The sequence below is a fragment of the Misgurnus anguillicaudatus genome, chromosome 18 (genome assembly GCF_027580225.2).
Source record: "Misgurnus anguillicaudatus chromosome 18, ASM2758022v2, whole genome shotgun sequence".
Taxonomy (NCBI): domain Eukaryota; kingdom Metazoa; phylum Chordata; class Actinopteri; order Cypriniformes; family Cobitidae; genus Misgurnus; species Misgurnus anguillicaudatus.
In genome coordinates this window covers 39,553,572-39,573,857 of record NC_073354.2, presented here as the reverse complement: position 1 = coordinate 39,573,857, position 20,286 = coordinate 39,553,572, and the positions used below count along the sequence as shown (strand labels likewise).

Genomic DNA, 20,286 nt, shown 5'->3' with positions numbered 1-20,286 from the left:
ATACCATAGAAATATGCAATGGTGCATGGAGAAGTGGGTATGCTACTAATTTATGCCCCTATTTTTTTTTAAAGCAACCCAGCTAAGCTTAAACGCCCTGTGTAATAAACAGACATATAAAACTAGTCTTGCATATTTAGTTAACTTCAATATGGGCCAGTTTTGTCACTTAACCTTTGCTGCTTGACTTTCATAGCGTAGGGATTATTATGAAATCAACATTTTAAACATTAGTTAATAATATTAAAGTGGGTATACCCCATGCCACCTAATAAGGAAGTGGGTATCCTCTGTATGCACTGCACACCACTACATATATGTGACCCTGGACCACAAAACCAGTCATAAGGGTCTTTTTTAATAATAAATAAGCTTCCCGTCGATTTATTGTTTGTTAGGATAAGAACAATATTTGGCCTCTTGAAAATCTGGAATCTGAGGGTGCAAATATATATATATATATTAAGAAAATCACTTTTAAAGTGTCCAAATGTACTTAGCAACACACATTAGTGTTGATAAATACATTTTTGATATATTTACAATAGGACATTTATAAAATATCTTTACGGAACATAATCTGTACTTGATATCCTAATGATTTTACCATTAAAAAGCTATTTTGATCCATACAATAAATAAATATAAACAAATGTAAAAAATAAATTTATTAAATAAATAAATATATATATATGTATATATGTATATATATATCAGGTATTAATAGTGTGTTTGTGAGCTTGTGTTGTGTGAAGTATTGATGAAGACGTTTAATTTGCATTTTTATATCTTGAACTTGTAAACTAGGTCGAGTCAATGTTCATCTATATAATATTAATGTGGAATTTCACTTATTGAACTTCACACAAACTGCTGAAACTCATAAAACACACTTGTGATCAATAAACGCACTAATTATGCATAAAAGTTGTCTGGCTTTTCTTAAGACAGTGTTATTGAGATATTTAGACCATGTTGCTTAAATCTGAACACCCGCTGAATATTGAAATGTTCACTGCACTGAGATCAGACAGCTGCTTCTGATCAAATGTAAATAGCTTATGAATATGAATCGCTTTTATCTTGTAAAGAGCTTCGCATCGATCTGTCAGTCAGTTATTGATTTGGCAAAGCTTTGCTGTTGCAATATCATGTTGGTTTTTCTCTGCTGTTAATGATCTGTGGGCTTTGAGTTCTTAAACCCTAAATTATTTTAATCACTTTTAACATGCACACCATATAGCCTTCACAATAAGAAATAGATTTTGCCTACAGAAGTTGTGTTGGACGCGATAAACTTAAAAGTAGCTATAGAGAAAACAAACCATCTCACTGTGAATGAGACTATACTGGAGATCTTAATGCTCACTTCAGATTTTTGCAGAAATCATTTTTTTTCCCGCATGAGGCACACTGTTTTTGCTGAAATAAACATGGATGTTCCTCGTAAAAGTCATGGTCATTCAGACTGAAGTTGCATTTGCAATGCATACATCAGATATGTGTCCGATTTAGGAGCACATATGAAAGTGGCCTGGGTTTGAGTTGAAAAAATCGGATTTGTGCTGTTCAGACTGTCATAAAAGAATCAGATGTGTGTCACATTTCGGCAAAAAAGTCAGATTGTGCCCACTTTTGCCTGCAGTTTGAATGTAGACCAAGGCCACGTTTACACTGCATGTGTGAAGTGACTCAATTCAGTTTTCTTTCCTTATGTGGCAAAGATCGGATATGACCCACAAACATGTAAACAGGAAAAAAAACGTGTGGATTCCAATATTCTCATATCTGTTTCAGGCCTCATTCATGTGGAAATAAATTGGATATGAATTGGATGCATGCATTTATGTCCGCAATGTATGCGGACAAGAAGTTTTATATCTTGTTGTTACAGAAATAAAGTATGGCAAGCCGTTTTGACTTTTGTTCGTTTAGTTCTTGATGTCAACAATTACATTTCCACTGGTTGGAATCTTAATTCTTGATATCAACAATTACATTTCCACTAGTGAAATGTCACCATAGACTGCCATTCAAATTCAATTGTTGATATCAACAATTACATTTTCACTAGTAACAATGTTAATTGTTGATATCAATAATTCGAATGTCACTAGTTACAATGTTAATTTCTGTTATCTGAAATTGTATTTCTGATATCAATATAATTTCAGATATCTAAAATGGCTTTTTTACTAGTAACAATCCCATTCATGATATCAGAAATTAAAATGGTCACTAGTGACAATCGAATTATTGATATCAAGAATTAACATTTTAACTAGTAACAATTGAATTCTTGATATCAAGAACATAACGAATAAAAGTTAAAACGGCTTGCCACTTGTATAATCATATTCAGTCCCTCCAAAAAAACATGAATATGCGATCGCATGATTCAACGCATAATCAGCCAAAATCCGCATATTTATGTGGGGGGCGCATTTTTTAAAATACGCTTCACTTTCGCAGCATAAATTGCAGATTTCCATGCGCAAAATATGCGAGCCTGCATGATTTCATAATCCCCGCATTTTCGTATCAAAAATCACATATATCTTAGCAGAAAGTTGAAAAATGTTGCATTTATTTCACACAAGCGCAGCCATGTGCCCTGTTGCCATGGGAACGTTATGAAGTGACGTAATTATGTGACGTGAACATCATTGAAAAGCTGCAAACAGTTTTCGCAAGTTCCCACAATTTTTTCAAGTTCAAGCAATTTTTGCAAGTTTCCGCAATTTCATTGCATAAAAATAACACAACAATCACAAAAAAAAACTCTGCGTCTGGAAGGATTGAATATTGTCCATTGCATATCACAATGTTTTACTTCCTCTGTGATTTAAGAGGTCAATATGTCTACCTTGGATTGTTTTACAAGTGTTAAGTGTAAACACTAATATCGGATACGAGTCTCTTTTAAAAGATGATGTAAGCGAGTCCTCAACAATATTGGATACAGGCAACAAATCAGGCATTAAAGGAATAGTCTACTCATTTTCAATATTAAAATATGTTATTACCTTAACTAAGAATTGTTGAATCATCCCTCTATCATCTGTGTGCGTGCACGTAAGCGCTGGAGTGCGCTGCGACGCTTCGATAGCATTTAGCTTAGCCCCGTTCATTCAATTGTACCATTTAGAGATAAAGTAAGAAGTGACCAAACACATCAACGTTTTTCCTATTTAAGACGAGTAGTTATACGAGCAAGTTTGGTGGTACAAAATAAAACGTAGCGCTTTTCTAAGCGGATTTAAAAGAGGAACTATATTTTATGGCGTAATAGCACTTTTGTGAGTACTTCGACTCGGCGCAGTAACACCCTCTCCCATTATGAGAGTGAGAAGGGGAGCGGACTTTTCAGGCGAGTCGAAGTACTCCCAAAAGTGCTATTACGCCATAAAATATAGTTCCTCTTTTAAATCCGCTTAGAAAAGCGCTACGTTTTATTTTGTACCACCAAACTTGCTCGTATAACTACTCGTCTTAAATAGGAAAAACGTTGATGTGTTTGGTCACTTCTAACTTTATCTCTAAATGGTACCATTGAATGAATGGGGCTAAGCTAAATGCTATCGAAGCGTCGCAGCGCGCTCCAGCGCTTACGTGCACGCACACAGATGATAGAGGGATGTATCAACAATTCTTAGTTAAGGTAATAACATATTTAATATTGAAAATGAGTAGACTATTCCTTTAAGATTTGCTTTGTAAATCCAGCCTTAATGTGACCCTGGACCACAAAACCGGACTTAAGGGTAAAGTTTTGAAATTGAGATTTAAACATCTTCTGAAAGTTGAATAAATAAGCTTTCCATTGATGTGTGGTTTGAAATCTGGAATTTGAGGGTGTACATTTTTTTTTTTGAAAAATCGCCTTTAAAGTTGTTCAAAATGAAGTCCTTAGCAAGACATACTACTAATGATTAATACATTTTTGATGTATTTACAGAAATAATTTTACAAAATATCTTCATGCAACATGATCTTTCCTTAACATCCTAATGATTTTGGCATAAAAGAAAAAATGAATAATTTTGACCCATACAATGTATTGTATTGTATTGTATACAGCGTAGGGTCACATTGTTTATTTCTAAACATTGTTTAGAAATACACAGTACTGGTATATACAATATGACACTGATATATTTTAAGATCTGTCAGGGAAAGGACAGCTCAAACATGCATTTTAATCTGGGACTAAAGGGACTCAAGATTTAAGCCTTGTCTGTGAAACTGGGCCTTAAACATGATACATGGAAATCATATGAAAAACGATATTAAAAACCCACCCATAACCCCAGCGTCACAGGGCAAAAGCTAAATGTACGAATATGATTGTACGAAATAAATATAAATTAGCCACCTTATATTGCCGTAAAATGATGTGTTTTGGTGATGTATAAGGTCAGGTGCGTGTTTTGGGTTACAGGTATGTTTGTCACATTGTACATTTTTTTAAAATATATGTGTAATCATTGTGTAAATGCACTCAAGATGTATTTTTAAATAAAAGTGATCTTGTCAAGTTAAGTATGCAGCTTAAGTGTGTTTTCCTTTTTTAATTTTTTGGGGGGGTGATGTGTAACAGGCTGTGAAGGATGCCATTGTTTCGACATTTGTCTGAACCATTGCACACAATATGATTCATAGTCAAAACACAAAACACAATTTCAAAGGAGCACATACAGGTGAATTAATATAAGACTTTGAGCAATATGCTTTATTGAACACCAGTAGTTTGCATGTAGGGTTATTTCATATATGTAGTTCAAAGCCTACAAGAAAAGATTGAATTTATATATTTATATATAACTTCTTTACAAATGCAGTCAAGAATTTGTGATCCGGAACGACGGTGGGCACTGAAATGTCAGTTTCAGATGGTGTACAAACATGCACAATATACAGTAACTAACCGCAACAGGGAAAATTACCTGTAATAATTTACAGCTCCAAACAGACCTCAAACGAGGTCTTACCAGAAATGGAATGTTCATCTTTTTTAATAAAAGATATTAAATCTTTAAAATTATTATTTAAACTAATTACAGCAAAATAACTTTTTTCAGTAACTTATAAAAGAAGTAAATGGGTCGTGTTTCGCTAAATATCGGGCAGTGAGAATGACGTGACTGATTTCCACAAAAGGCAGACTGTCCAAGTTGAGGTCACAGAAAGTTGCCAGTTAGATAAATAAACAAATATGCAATAAAAATTATCATTTGACCCCGCCCCTCGAAGCCACGCCCTGAACAAGGCCCGCCCATCAGGATTCCAATCAGAAAGTGAAAACTCCCGGAGTATCGGAGTCATTCAGTTTTCTCTATTTTACCGTCTTTAGTTGATGCTTCGTTGGTTTTGCGAAGGGTTTTGTCAGAATTGGAGTTGATCTGGTTGGCGTCCGGCGTTCCTGTGCTCTTATTGGCCGAGTGTTTCTCCAGATAATTAAGCATTTCACTGAGAATCGTTTGAAAGGTGCTAAGAGCGGCGCAAATCGCTGGAGTCCCGAACCCATGCGTGATCAGACTGAAACACAAAAGTGAAAAAAATGGTTATTAATAACTTTTCACATATCAGTATATATGCGTGCTTGATTTGTGTGTGTGTGTTTATACCTGAAGTGTGTTAGATGTCTCTGAATGTCCAGGTCCAGAATGGGTGTTGGTCTAGAGGAACCGAGTGGAGATCGATCTTGACTTAATAAATCCTGAAATTCCTTGCAGATCTGCCTGTAGAGACACACAAACATCAGTTACAAGGACAAATCTAAAATGCTTTTGTCTCTGCCATGGCAGCGTTCCTTATAATTAATGCATAAAAATCATATTTTTCATGCAATTCTCAAAAAATATAAACTTTTACAAGGCTTCAATGTCTGAGATGCAACACCGTTGGAGTTTATATGTAGACGAGCTCTATTAAAAAATAAACAAGATCTCTTTTCTAATTTCACATGCCGTGCATGTCCCATTTTTGAAATTTTTTTGATAATTGAGTGTTAATTTAAGATTAATTTTGGTGCAATATTATGTGTTGTTCTTTATATTTAAAGCGATAGATCACCCAAAAATGAAAATTCTGTCATCATATCCTTAAAATGTTGTTATAAGTCTGTATGAGTTTCTTTATTGTGTTGAACACAAGAGACAATATTTTAATAAATGATGGTAAACACACAGTTCACAAGTAGGAAAAACAAATACTATGGAAGTCAATGGGCCAACTGTGTGCTAAACATCATTTATCAAAATATCTTCTTTTGTGTTTAACAGAATAAAGAAACTCGTACAGATTTTAAACAAAGTAAATGATGTAAATCATGATAGATGTCTAAATGAAACGTTTTAAGAGAAAACAATTCATATTTTGAGCTTATTTATGGATCGATAAGTTGTATTTAAGTTGTGCATAAACTAAAATCACAATTAAAATTACATACAACAATCATTGGTTCTCACAAGTTTTCTGACTAGCCGTCATATGCATCGCAACACTGTAAAAAGTGAAATATACTTTAAAAAAAAAGTACATTTTCACACTTTAAAACGATACGATCAATCATTTTCCTTTAAGTTAAAAATCACTTTGATTGGTAACATCTTAAAAAAATTAAGCTTCTTTAACATAAATTTTTCAGTTTTAATTTTTTTTTATTTTATAAGTTAATCCAACTTTTTACAGTGCAGTCACAAAAACATGAGCACTCTTAAAGGAATAGTCTACTCATTTTCAATATTAAAATATGTTATTACCTTAACTAAGAATTATTGATACATCCCTCTATCATCTGTGTGCGTGCACGTAAGTGCTGGAGCGCGCTGCGACGCTTCAATAGCATTTAGCTTAGCCCCATTCATTCAATGGTACCATTTAGAGATAAAGTTAGAAGTGACCAAACACATCAACGTTTTTCCTATTTAAGACGAGTAGTTATACGAGCAAGTTTGGTGGTACAAAATAAAACATAGCGCTTTTCTAAGCGGATTTAAAAGAGGAACTATATTTTATGGCGTAATAGCACTTTTGGGAGTACTTCGACTCGCCTGAAAAGTCCGCTCCCCTTCTCACTCTCATAATGGGAGAGGGAGGGTGTTACTGTGCCGAGTCAAAGTACTCACAAAAGTGCTATTACGCCATTAATTATAGTTCCTCTTTTAAATCCGCTTAGAAAAGCGCTACGTTTTATTTTGTACCACCAAACTTGCTCGTATAACTACTCGTCTTAAATAGGAAAAACGTTGATGTGTTTGGTCACTTCTAACTTTATCTCTAAATGGTACCATTGAATGAATGGGGATAAGCTAAATGCTATCGAAGCGTCGCAGCGCGCTCCAGCGCTTACGTGCACGCACACAGATGATAGAGGGATGTATCAACAGTTCTTAGTTAAGGTAATAACATAGTTTAATATTGAAAATGAGTAGACTATTCCTTTAAGAGATCATCTTACGTGGAGCTAAAGTGCAGACATTTTAGATCATAAGTATAAGTTTTTTTTATTTAAATGCAGCTTATAAAATCTGTAAATAAACTCAAAATACGAATCGTTGGCCCTCACTAACGTATCGTTACCCTTTAAAAGAGATATAGTAACCCAACGGATTTCTTTACAGGGTATGGAAGAGGCAGGATATTATTTAATATAACTCTAAATGTGTTTGGTTGAAGAAAGGAAGTCATATACACCTATAGGAGGACAATAAGGTGAGTAAATTATGGGATATTGATCATTTTTAAGGTAATCTATGAGTTTTCTTACTTGGTGGCCAGCACCATCTTCTTGCGTGCGTTCTGCTCCTTTGGCTCCGTGTGCTGTCGGGCGAGATGTTCCCCTACGGCTTTAGTGGGAAACTCAGTCTCACAGGTGTAACCGAAGTCCCGAGCCAAGTGAAGCGCTTCCCCTAAACACACAGAAGAAAAATATGAGCTGTGCTGAAACAAAGAAATCAATTTATTCTCTAAATACTGACTCATTAAAGGATTAGTCCATTTTCTTAAAAATAAATCCAGATAATTTACTCACCACCATGTCATCCAAAATGTTGATGTCTTTTATGAAATTATGTTTTTTGAGGAAAACATTCCAGGATTTTTCTAATTTTAATGGGCTTTAATGGACCCCAACACATAACAGTTTTAATGCAGTTTAAAATTGCAGTTTCAACGATCTCAAACGAGGCATAAGGGTCTTATCTAGCGAAATGATTGTCATTTTTGGCAAGAAAAATAATAAATATGCACTTTTAAACCACAACTTCTCGTCTTCCTCCGGTCCTGTGACACGCCAGCATGACCTCGCGTAATACATCATCACGTCAAGAGGTCACGGATGACGTATCGAAACTACGCCCCAGTGTTTAAAATGATGGAGAAAGAGGACCGTTCTGACATTGTTGTATGTGGAATGATACGAATTAATGTCTTTGTGTCAGTTTATTGTTTAAAATGGTCCGCAAATGTGCATTTCATATATTTAACACGTGACCTTTCTACGTCATTAAGCAATTACGCGAGGTCGCGCTGGCTTATCACAGGACCGGAGATAGACAAGAAGTTGTGGTTTAAAAGTGCATATTTTTTATTTTTCTTGTCAAAAATGACAATCGTTTTGCTAGATAAGACCCTTATGCCTCGTTTGGGATCATTTAGAGTCCTTTGAAACTGCAATTTTAAACTGCATTAAAACTGTTACGTGTTGGGGTCCATTTAAAATTAGAAAAATCTGAATGTTTTCCTCAAAAAGCAATTTCTTCTCGACTGAACAAAGAAAGACATCAACATTTTGGATGACATGGTGGTGAGTAAATTATCTGGAATACAGATGTTGCATCAGTCTGACACATTTATTTTTTATAATCATGTTTGTAATTCCTAAATGTCTTCATTAAGACTAACTAACCCTTTAAAGAGGAGACATTAATCGTTTATCCTTTTAAAATGTAGAATAAAATATTTTCAGACTATACACACACTTTTCTGATATACATCACAGCGATGCTATAAAAGAACAATTTATTTTTTACGTTTTTAAAGCCTCAAGAACCTTTTTTATACTTCAGATGTATAAAACCATACAGGACTAAAATATTTTTCTGGCATTGCGGAGCACCTTTATTTTTATGAGTATGATTCATAAAGGCCAAGGACCTGTTGAATTATAAAAACCTAGTTCAACAGGTCCCAAAAATATACTGTTATACTAAATAAAAGAGATGAATAAACATGTAAATGTTGAGTTTGAATAATTGCAAAGTATTTTTAGAAATAATTACTCCACATGACAAAGTACCACATTATTTGTAGTAAAGTAAATCTGAATAGACAAACTTAATCATCATCTGTATCAATGCTTTGCGATTCGACTAATCTGAGATTAAAAATGCTTAAATCATTCATTAAATCACAACCGCTGTACCAAAGATTATTCACTATAATAAAATGCTTTAACTCCTTGTCGTCTCAACCGAATTCCTGTACATGATGCTTACAAAAGTCATTTCAAATGGTGTCGTAAATTAAAAGTCAGAATGTAGCTCAAATAGTTTCGTACCTTCGACTAAAGAGGTCAACAGTGTGACGTTGGCTGCTTTCCTGCGGCCTGCCGGGAGATTGAGTCCCAGTCTGTCCAGTTTCTCCCTGAGGCATCGACCACAATTCTTTGACTTGGCCCTACATACACATACAGTACGAAAAGACCATTAACACACACATAATTCATGAGTCACATCCACTGAACACCTTTTAAATAAAATACAACAATACAAAATAAAGCATATTTGTAAAATGAAAGGTTTGCATTAAAATTACACCTTATAAAACCTACATTTAGAGTTAAATTTCAGCCTTTACGGTTTAATCTTAAGACTATTTGTGACCCTAGACCACAAAATCAGTCATAAGGGTAATTTTTTTGTAAACCAAAGGTTTCAATTGATGTATATTTTTTTTAGGATAGGACAATATTTGGACGAGATACAACTATTTAAAAATCTGGAATCTGAGGATGCAAAAAAATCTAAATATTAAGAAAATCAGCCTAATCTCACAAAATACGTGAAATAGTCATGCATTATTTTGCTCAGTTTTGCGTGACATTGTCACTTATTTCCACCATTTTACATGCCCCTGCCACGACTTTCTTTTCCGTGACAGTTTCACGTATTGGTTACTCAACTGTTTTTCCTATTTTCTTACAATTGTCGCTTCGGTTTGGGGTTAGAACAACTTTCTGTTACATAAAATGACATCCTTCCCCAAACCCAACTCTAACCCTAGCGTCAGGCGACAATGGTTTAAAAAGCATACGGAAAAATAGTATAAACCAATACTTTAAGTCAGTGGTTCTCAAACTTTTTCAGCATGCGGCCCCCCTTATATACGGTGCATTCCTTTGCGGCCCCCCAAAGAAAATTTTTGACAAATTTGTTCTAAATCGTAACATTTTAATAAAACACAACAACATTATATTATACAAAGTAGTGCTGTTGGTTAGTAGCCTTATTCTGTTAGGTTTAATTACATAAATTAATGTATTTTATAAAATGTCATAAAGCTGGGGCCCCCCTGGCACCACCTTGCGGCCCCCCTGGGGGCCCCGGACCCCAGTTTGAGAACCACTGCTTTAAGTGACATCCTAATGCAAACAGCAAATCTAACCCCAAACCGAAGCGACAATTGTTTAAAAATAGGAAAAACGGTTGAGTAACCAATACGTGAAGCAGGAGCACATAAAACGGTGGAAAGACGTGACAATGTCACGCAAAATAATGCGTGACTATTTCACAGAAATTTGTGAGATCAGGTTGGAGAAAATCGCCTTTAATGTTGTCCAAATTAAGTCTTTAGCAACACATATTACTAATGATAAATACATTTTTTATATATTTACGGTAGGAAATTTACAAAATATCTTCACGGAACAAAGTCTTTATTTCATATCTTTCATATTTTGACCCATGCAATGTATTATTGGCTACTGCTACAAATATACCCGTGTGACTTATAACTTATGTTTTGTGGTCCAGGGTCACATTTTTCTCATGCATGTTCAAGTGGTGAATACAGTGAAATCTGTGTTTTTGATAAATATTTAATAATCATCATCATCATCCCATTTTCTCTCATTTATGGATTGTATGTATCTGAATCTGATTTGCTTTATTTCTTGGTGATTCTTGCATCTCTGCGGGTGTTAATGAACCCTTGCATGACCATGATCTGGTGTGCTGTGTATTTAAAATAAATGAGTAAATCTCTCTCTCTCTCTCTCTCTGTCACTGGCCTCATTTCTGCTCTCCAGTCTGTGTCCCTCATCAATAATGAAACTTGAGCTCCACTGCTCTCATTCCTTTCTCTCTCTCACACACACATACATACACATCTCTGGATATCTCTGGATTAGGTGTCCAGGTCTCCATGTTCCATCTCTTATTCCTCTTTCCTGCTGCTTCCTGAGCTCTTGCATTTGGTTTTACCAACGGACTACATTCAGAGGCCCGAAGCGGTAATTGGTTCAGAATGAGTCAAGTGCAAGTTCGATGCTTCCATGTTATCTAGCATTAGTATTCCAAACACTTCGGCATGTTCTGCTATGACTGAGTTTCACGTGGGTTAAAAGCATCTCTTACCTTCTCAATATTCCACCCAACAGCGAGGCATTGAGACACTCTGGAGGAGAGAGGCGGCGTTTGACTTCAGCGATGGTGACTTTGTACTTTGAGGTAGAACTGAGAAGAGAAAGTCTTCCTGGTACAGAGCAGAACAGGTCTGTGGGATTGACTACACACGTGCCACCTGTAGACAACAAAATAACCCAACAAACGTTTGGTAGATGCAATTGAGAAAGCCTAGGTTAGGTACAAGCTCTGGATATTAAATTATGTGTACATAAAATAGCTATATTCATGACACTTTTACTTATTGAGCAACAGGTACATCTTTTTACAGATAATATAATATTGCAAAGTTTAGCTTTGTTTGGTTTAGAACATGGAATGCATGGGCATTAAAGCTTCACAGGCCGATGTTTCAATAGTTGTATTTAAAAATAACTGTTATGCTTAAAAAGTATTTCATAATTAATGTTTAAAGTAGTTTATATATATATCCATACAAAATACATCAACTTATATGTTGGAATGAATAAGTTGGCAAACTAACACATGTAACTGTGTGTGTAGGTGACTCACTGTGTTTAAGTTTGTGTGCGAAAGTGTCTGTGTGTGTACATGACTCTGTGTGTATGTGAACGTGTGTGTGTTCCTGGCTAGTGGGCCTGTAACCTGCTCCTCATCAGTCACCCTAAAGCGCTCTGACAAACCCAAGATCTCTGCTAGCATGCAAGTTCACTTCACATTAATTCCACCCAAAATGTTTTGATTCAAAGTAGTTTGTATTTTATGTTGCCAAGGGCAATTGAAAAAGAGCTATTGCCGGTAGTCTGGTCGCGCGCGCCGGGCCCAGAGGCGATAGCGGGTATTTAAGCGCGAGGGAGAGTAGCCCGAGGCGGCGCGCGAGCGATCACAAAGCGAATCAAGCGCTTTTTGCAAGTTTGCCACGAAAATTAAAGAAAAAAAGACATAGGCCAAATGTCATTTTCTGTATCCATTTTAACTCTAGTGGTGGTGCGTGTGTTTACAGAGCGCGTCATCACCCAGCCCAAAAATTAAGGCGCGGGCGAGCGCGCGCACAGAATGAAAGAGAGAGAGAGAGAGATTTTTGAGATATTATAGTACATCTACAAACTGAATGTGTGTGTAAAGCTTGATCAAATTCCTGAAAGCTAAGAGGGATAATCATGATTAAAACACAGACGACTTTTCTAAGTAGGATTCTCGTTTCTTGAGTGATTTCTTTTGAAAAAGGTTATCTGAATATTCAACGAAGCCAAAGCTGCAGTCAGTGTGAACAACATTAATATGATCTCCGCTGAATTCGGAGCCGCGCGGCATTAACATATCAAAGCGTGCGCCCGAGGCGCGAGAAGCTATCGATACCGGAGCGCGAGGTAACGCAATGATTATTGGTTGTGATGGTTGGAACGGCGGAGCTCGCGGCTAAATCCTGCACACCATTAACTGGAAGTGATGGCGAGCCCAACACCTAGACGGAGTTTATTAAAAATTAAGGGCCCGAGATACCGATCGCTTTATAGCAAACTTCACATATGCGTGTCGATCCGCGTCTGCTTTGAAGAGACACAGATGCGACTGATATTAGGAAAATATTAAGAAACGTTCGCTGAATCAATTCGTCCTCATAAGACGAAGGATTTGACAAAATACAGAGAGAGACTGAATACATAAAACTCTTCTGAGAGGTCTCTCAATAGAGAATGACCTTCACAAATGTATGTTTTATTAGTATTTAAACTATACTGGAAAATATGTCCTTAAATTATTCGTTTTTTCTGACTAATTCTTTTACATGGCAAGAAACTTTAGGCTAATAATGAACATAGCTTAAAGAGAACTATTTTAATAGGAGTTCAAAAACAACGTCGATAATAATAATAATCACTACATTTAAATTTTTACTTGCGTTTATGAATCTTTTAAAATAACATAGTACACATAAAGCAGTTTTGAATTTTTTTGTCTGTGCTGAAATAATTTAAATATTATTTTTTAAATAAATAATCATTTTAATAATTTAAAAATATTTACATTCTAAATAATATTTTTATTACTGTTTTTAATACATTTTTAATTTATTTAATACAATACTGATGCTACAATATTTATTAAGGCTATTTGTTTTGTTTTATTTATCAGTTTTATCCAGTAACAATTTTAAAGAAAATATCCGGCCTCTTGATTTACAAACATAATAATGCTACAAATATAATAAAAAAATTGTATAAAGCTATACTTATTTTTTATTGAGTTGCTACTAATGTTTTCAGGAAGAAAAGTATATTTTTCTAAGAAATATGCCTACAATTGTGTTTTAAACTGTAGTTTAAATGCCAGGTCTATCTCTTTATTGGACATTCAGTTAGCATGATGTCATTCCGAACATATAATTTTTTTTATACTTTCTAATTGCTGTATTTATTGTAATCTGTTAAAAATAAATATTGTCTAAATACAGACATGAAAATTTCGTTGAAGAAAATTCATTATTTGTTTTGAGTGTGTGCTTCCAATGAATTCTCTTTTTGTATGAGTATGATTGTGTGTTTGTGTTTGTATATATAGGTGTGTGTGTGTGTGTGTTGTCTTACCTCTCCGGATCACTCCACCTTGGCCATTTAACACAAGCCCGCACTGCGCGTCCACAGATCCCTACAGACACACATATGGACGCACATGAACTTTACAATCAATAATCAACCTAGTGATCAGATGTATCTTTGCCTGGGCATATGTGAAACAGATCACGTGCCTTATTGTACACTAATTAATGAAGTCCGCAGGTAACAGGACCTGTTACATAATGATGTCAAACCAACAGATTATTATTTTACTCGTTTATCAGTGATGTCATCAGCCGAAGGAAGACTGAATTGTATATCAAAAGAAAAGAGTTAATCCGTCTCACAAGCCACGACCAGTCTGGAGGCCAGAATCACTCACAAAACACACACACACATTCACACACACTTACATCCACCATACTGGCGCACTCTTGTAACCTTTTAACAAACTCCTGCTCTATTTTTCCTTTTCCCCGCAGTTAAAGTGATTATAAAATCAATATACAAACCCGTCGGATAAGGCATAAATTACGCGTGCGTGTGTTAAAGGTGCGGCAGCTTCTATTGTTCCGCGTGCCAAATCTGTTTAGCGGCTCAAAGATGCGCCTGTGCGCACGAGACTGCCCGCATCTGTTACGCGGCCTTTTCCGAGCCCACGGTTTTATTCAGCACCAAAAGAAAGGTCCAAAACCTTTTCACGGGACGTATGTGTTTCTTTTTTGTGTTTGTTCTCCTGTGAGCCTTTTTGTGTGCGTGTGCAGACTGTTGCTGAACACGCGACAGCAATACCAACACGTATACGATTTTGTATTTACTATAAAAAGAAAATACGAATTTTTACCATTTAATAATGTTTAAAAATAATATATCCTTTGCAATATTGCATAAGTGGTAAAATAGTTAGGTTTTCTACAAAAAAATATTTGATTGCATTTAGGATTAATATAGCAAATAATAACAGTTAATATTGCATTCACGTTTATGTTGTTTTTACCATATTAACTTGACAAATTAATTATACAACAAATGTTATTTAATTACTTTATAATATACATATTTTTATTTTTAATTTTTATTTTGTAGTTACACTTAATTATTTTTCCCATAACATTTTTATTTCGGTCAAATAAAATTACAATCGTTTTTAAATATATATTAAATAGATATCAATATCTCTTTTGGTGGTGCAATAAACAAAAATTCCAAAATATCATATTAGCTAAATAAATAAAAAACTTTTTTATTTTATCCGTTAATCTTTTGTTGTTAAGTCGAGAGGCCCAGCGCCGTATTTTATGAAAGGAATGTATAATCATAATTATTTTCATCTTAACACATTTTGACTCACCAGTTAAACTTGAGCTGTATCAGATGTCTGTGCATAAATAACCAGTTGATTGACATTAAGTCCTAAATTGGATAAACTACGGTGCTCTACTGTGGAGGATTTGGCTTTTGTTCGCACTTTTTCAAGCCGTTAATCCGCCTTTTAACGGAGAAAAAAGGAACAGCGGCTTTACAGCAGCCAGGCCCGACATACGCGCACACGAATTCAAACTTCTCAATATTCACTATATTAAATATGTAAAATCTGACAGCTAAATGAACTAAGACCTTCTGTTTCGAGACGTTTTTAAAAATAAAGTTTAAAATAAGTTGGAATAAATGTATTTCCCATTTATTGTTACGCTTTAAGCGTTAAGCTATATGCAGGCCAAAAACCAAGTGTTCCGATTTTTTTGTTTCGATGAACTAATGTTACAGGTTTTTGTTTAAGGCCTTAGGCCATAATTTCTCCTGTTCAGACAGTGTAAGTGGCCACACAACATCACCGCACGCGTCAACCTCTTTGCAACCTGCACGTGAAATGCGTGTGTAGGCTATTTTGTGCTTGCACGGTGATGTGTACCTGTAGGTCATCGGCCCCCGGTGGCGGCAGCCCCAGACCCGCCCCGGGCAGCAGTCTTTGCTCAGGGTGCATGCCGTACTGAGAGCCGTGGCTCATGATTGACAGGTCATGTCTACGGTATGCGTCCAAACAGCCCAGTTCCCGCCGCTGTTCGTCCAGACACGAGGACTTGAGCGCCCGGGCGTTGTGAAGGTTGATGAAGTCTGCCGGTTCGCCGTGATGGAGCTGCTGATAGTACTGCTGCGAGTGATGGAGAGAGTTTAACGAGTACGCGTCCGGGTTCACGGCCGGGTGGCTGTGCTGGAACTCGTAGTGAAAAGACTGGTGGTGTAAGGGCGTGTACTGGTGGTTCGTGGGAAAATACGGGGAGGCAAATTCGGTTCCGGTAGCTGGGTATGTGAGCGGAGACGTCGACGAGTAAGCGACAGATGAGTTGGCCACAGATTCCAAGCATCCGAGTTGCATCAAACGGTAGCTGTTTGATCCGTCGTGACGTATCTGTGCGGGGAAAAAAGAGGAAAATATGAGGCATGTCATTTACACGCGCTCGCAGCGATCCGCGCGCATTTCTCACGCGGCGGAAACTCGAGCCTTCCCCAAACACACAAACACACACAGCAGCTCAAAGTGTCTTTAGAAAAGTACCTGACGGCGATGTCATCTCTCCGTGCCTGGGAGGGAGTGCGTGAAACACACTGCAAACTGCTACACGAGCACACAGCGTTTTTTTTCCTCCCTCACTTGTCTATCATTTGCCATTGAGTGTGTTATTTAACTATATATTCTTCCTAATGCATCTGTGCAAAACCTATTAAAAGCAATTTGTCCCAACAATCTACGCCCGTTTTACTGCAGGTAAGCAGCACGAGACGCAAGGCATTAGTGTAATAATTACAATTATAATAAGAAAAAAATAAAACAAACCTTTGTAATCACGACGAAGACCTTAACACTCGATTACCAAAAAGCAAACGAGATTTTAAGCAGAACTGAACTAAACGAATCCAACGTGTTATTTTTACTCATCGACTTGCATTAACAAGTATAAATAATTTTTAATTTGCTGTTTTGTTTCATCACAATTTTCCTCTATGCGATGCTATGCTTAATTCAATTAAATAAGGTGTAATAAATTAATTTAAAATACCTCCGCATCGTGCACCAGTCCCGGAAATGTGGCTGACATTCTCGCGATCCAATAACCCGATTTCCTCGCGCAGTCTGACGAATGAAAGGAAAAATCCCCAAAATAGCGCGTGAAAATGAAATGTCGCCTTGCGCGGTCGGTAAAAGCGGCTGAAATGCCTCCCCTCTGCACAAAGCGCTCCCTGGCTCGGATTTTGTACTTGCTGGGTATTTCTCCGGCTGATGTCGTAGGTCCCTTGGTAATATAGAAGTTTTGAAAATTAAGCATCAGCATTGAGGAAAGGGAGGACAATAGAGAGAGCAGCCTCATCCCTGGAGACACGGAATAAATATTGTATCTTCGCCTAATAAGGAACCAAGTGCGCTTTCAACATTTTTGATGATTTTTGTGGACAATTCTTTAAGGTCGTTTGTGTTTCTTTAGCAGGGCCAGTTTTATTTGTCTCTGTTTTCCTAGCGGCTTTACCATTTACCTGGTTTTTGGATTTTTTCAGCAACACGTAAGTTTAACTGAATGTATTGTGTGATTGTAATTTTATTGCACGGTTAAACATTTTGTTGCATTATTCGATTTGCTTTTAATATATAATCTGTTTTAACGAACGTTTAATTTTATTGAATTAGAAACCGTATGAAACAAAAAATATTAATGCTAAATACAATTTAATACCATATTAATAAACATTTCATGTAACTTTTCCTTATTTAAAATCAAAAGGCAAATATTATTTTCCTATTTAATGGACATAAAAATAACAGCAAAAGAATGATTAATGTACGAACTATTTAAATACATTTGAATGCTTTTGAAAATAAATATGTAGACTTTTTATTGTCGATTGTATAAATCAAATAGAAACATATATTTTTTAGCGTATTTAATATTTTAATATTATAGATTAGTCATGGCTTTTGTCCATTTTCTGTGTTTCTGGTCGTTTTTATTCAGTTCAGACCACTGGCATATCCAATTAACGTTTATTTACACTTTATCGCTTTTGTTTTTAACAGTAATCGTGCCAGCACTGTTTTTGCACGTTGAGTGGGTCATGCGTGGGTAGGGGGGGTCATTGCTAAAAACATCCTGTCTGTCAAATTTTCGCTTTACCTTTACAGGTGCATGAAATACACGGACACCCATCTCACTCACAGCCAGGTATAAACTTTCCAAATGCAAACAGATCCAATGCGAAATATTTTTCGATTAAAATAAAAATAATAATAATGAAGTTTACAGTTAATAAGTAGCCTACTTAGAGCTCTATGTGTGTGTCTATATGCGTCCCTATAATACATTTCCAGTCATTCACCTTGTTCTCAATGTTTCTTAATGTCTCCTCCCACCCCAGAAGCAAAATGCTCGAGTCTTACGGTTGTGAGTATGTAAGAGGTCTGGCAGTTTTTAAGTGTTTAAAAGCGGATGCTCCCCTTGTTTAACCCAAATTACCGCCTTCACCGCGGGCTCGCGCCCTCGTGCATGAGAAGGGCGCACGGAGACGCCTCGAGCACCCGGTGTCTCTCGTGAAAGGAGGATCCACTCACAAACATACACATATACTGACGTATTACACTTCATAAATGTTTCACTCGAAAAACAACGTAGGATAAGGGAGGTCTCGTTTTATTTTCATTTGACGGATGACCTTAAACGGTTCATATTACTTAAGCGGTCACATTGAGCAGGCAGGCCTACTGGGTTCTCTAATGCAAACAAAACGAAAAAAATGAAATTTCGATTTGACACGTTTTATACATTTTATCTTGCAAATGTCCCATTAAAAGTAAATGTGGCTGATAAATTGAATGAGCAACGAAAATGGATTATTGTGCTAAAGTAGACATTCAAAGCTTACATTAAAATGACTCAGGATGCTGTTATGAAATAACTCCCTCTATTATTTTATAAAGCCTCCGGGCAGGCTGTAAATGACACGATGTGAGCGCGAGAGAACTCGTCCTCTCACGTGAGGGATTAGAAGACTGCGCTTGTGTAGTCTGCGAGTGCTCGCGGGATTGAACGAGGCACCAGTTGCACGGTAGACGGACTTAATGGGGTTTAACGCGCACAGCAGCGGACGCGCATATGCACGCTGTACTGGTCACGGATCGAGTCCATCTGTTCGGTCTGGATGTTCCTCGAGATGGTTTCGCCACATAAATCCGCCACCAATCTATATGAACATGAAAAATAAAAATAACAGATGCAATATGAAAGTTTAGAGGAGGTGTCTATTGCGGTAGTTTGGCCCAGAGTTGGTTTTAATTGATTTCACATTGGATTAAAAGCGTCGCAAACTGTGAATGGCAGCTGCTGTCACCAAACCATCAGAACTGTCATTTGGAGAAGTAACAATAATAACCTGAGAGATTAAGAGAAAGACCAACTAATGGCCACCATGAAATTAAACGGATACAAGACCCCCACCAAAAAAGTTTGCAAGATCATCCTTAAGCATAGCCATTTTTGGCAGTCACTATAAGTTTATAAAAACATTATGATTTTAAAACATGACCACAGATATCTAAATATGACGCGTTTGTCCAACTATAGAGTTGTCAATTTGGAAATTAGTGTAAACAAGAAAATATTCAATGGAAACCCTTAAAACACAAACAATGCTTGTAAAATGACACATACGAAAAAGTTGTCAGAGCGTCTTTTGACGTTTTGTAGCAGGCCTAAATTTAATGACACAATTAAAGTAACATCATTAAGAAAACAGCGATCAAAAAATCAACCGTTTTCATCAACACCATGAAGAGTTTTATGCACTTTGGCTTTATACTGGATATGTTTGTTGAACATTGTCTATTTGAGAAGGGACCCAATATTAATCAAGTAGCCTAGTTGTGAAGCTCAATATGGCTTCGGCGTCCGTTTAGTAACGGCTCTCCAGTCTCACACTAAATACACAGAAAAAAGTGTTTAACAGATAATTATAATGATAAAGTATGCGTACTCCTCATCGATGTGACCTACATTTAACACACACACACACAAACACACATACACACACACATA

General features: G+C 36.3%; 1 protein-coding gene across 12 annotated transcripts in view; it reads right to left on the bottom strand.

The window, feature by feature from the left end:
- Positions 1-4,705: 4,705 nt before the first annotated feature.
- Positions 4,706-20,286, bottom strand: part of tfap2d (transcription factor AP-2 delta (activating enhancer binding protein 2 delta)) — a 127,298-nt gene continuing 111,717 nt past the window's right edge. For 10 of the 12 annotated variants that reach the window (XM_073856485.1, XM_073856486.1, XM_073856487.1 and 7 more), the window contains 7 exons: positions 16,119-16,616; positions 14,237-14,297; positions 11,640-11,805; positions 9,563-9,681; positions 7,772-7,913; positions 5,628-5,741; positions 4,706-5,538 (listed from right to left, as the gene is read on the bottom strand). In XM_073856485.1, coding sequence (XP_073712586.1) covers positions 5,322-5,538; positions 5,628-5,741; positions 7,772-7,913; positions 9,563-9,681; positions 11,640-11,805; positions 14,237-14,297; positions 16,119-16,616 — 1,317 coding nt within the window. In that variant the 3' untranslated portion in view covers positions 4,706-5,321. Of the gene's footprint in view, positions 5,539-5,627; positions 5,742-7,771; positions 7,914-9,562; positions 9,682-11,639; positions 11,806-14,236; positions 14,298-16,118; positions 16,617-16,763; positions 17,220-17,265; positions 17,699-20,286 lie in introns of those variants that run through there. The other 2 variants (XM_055185482.2, XM_073856494.1) reach the window with 2 other exon arrangements.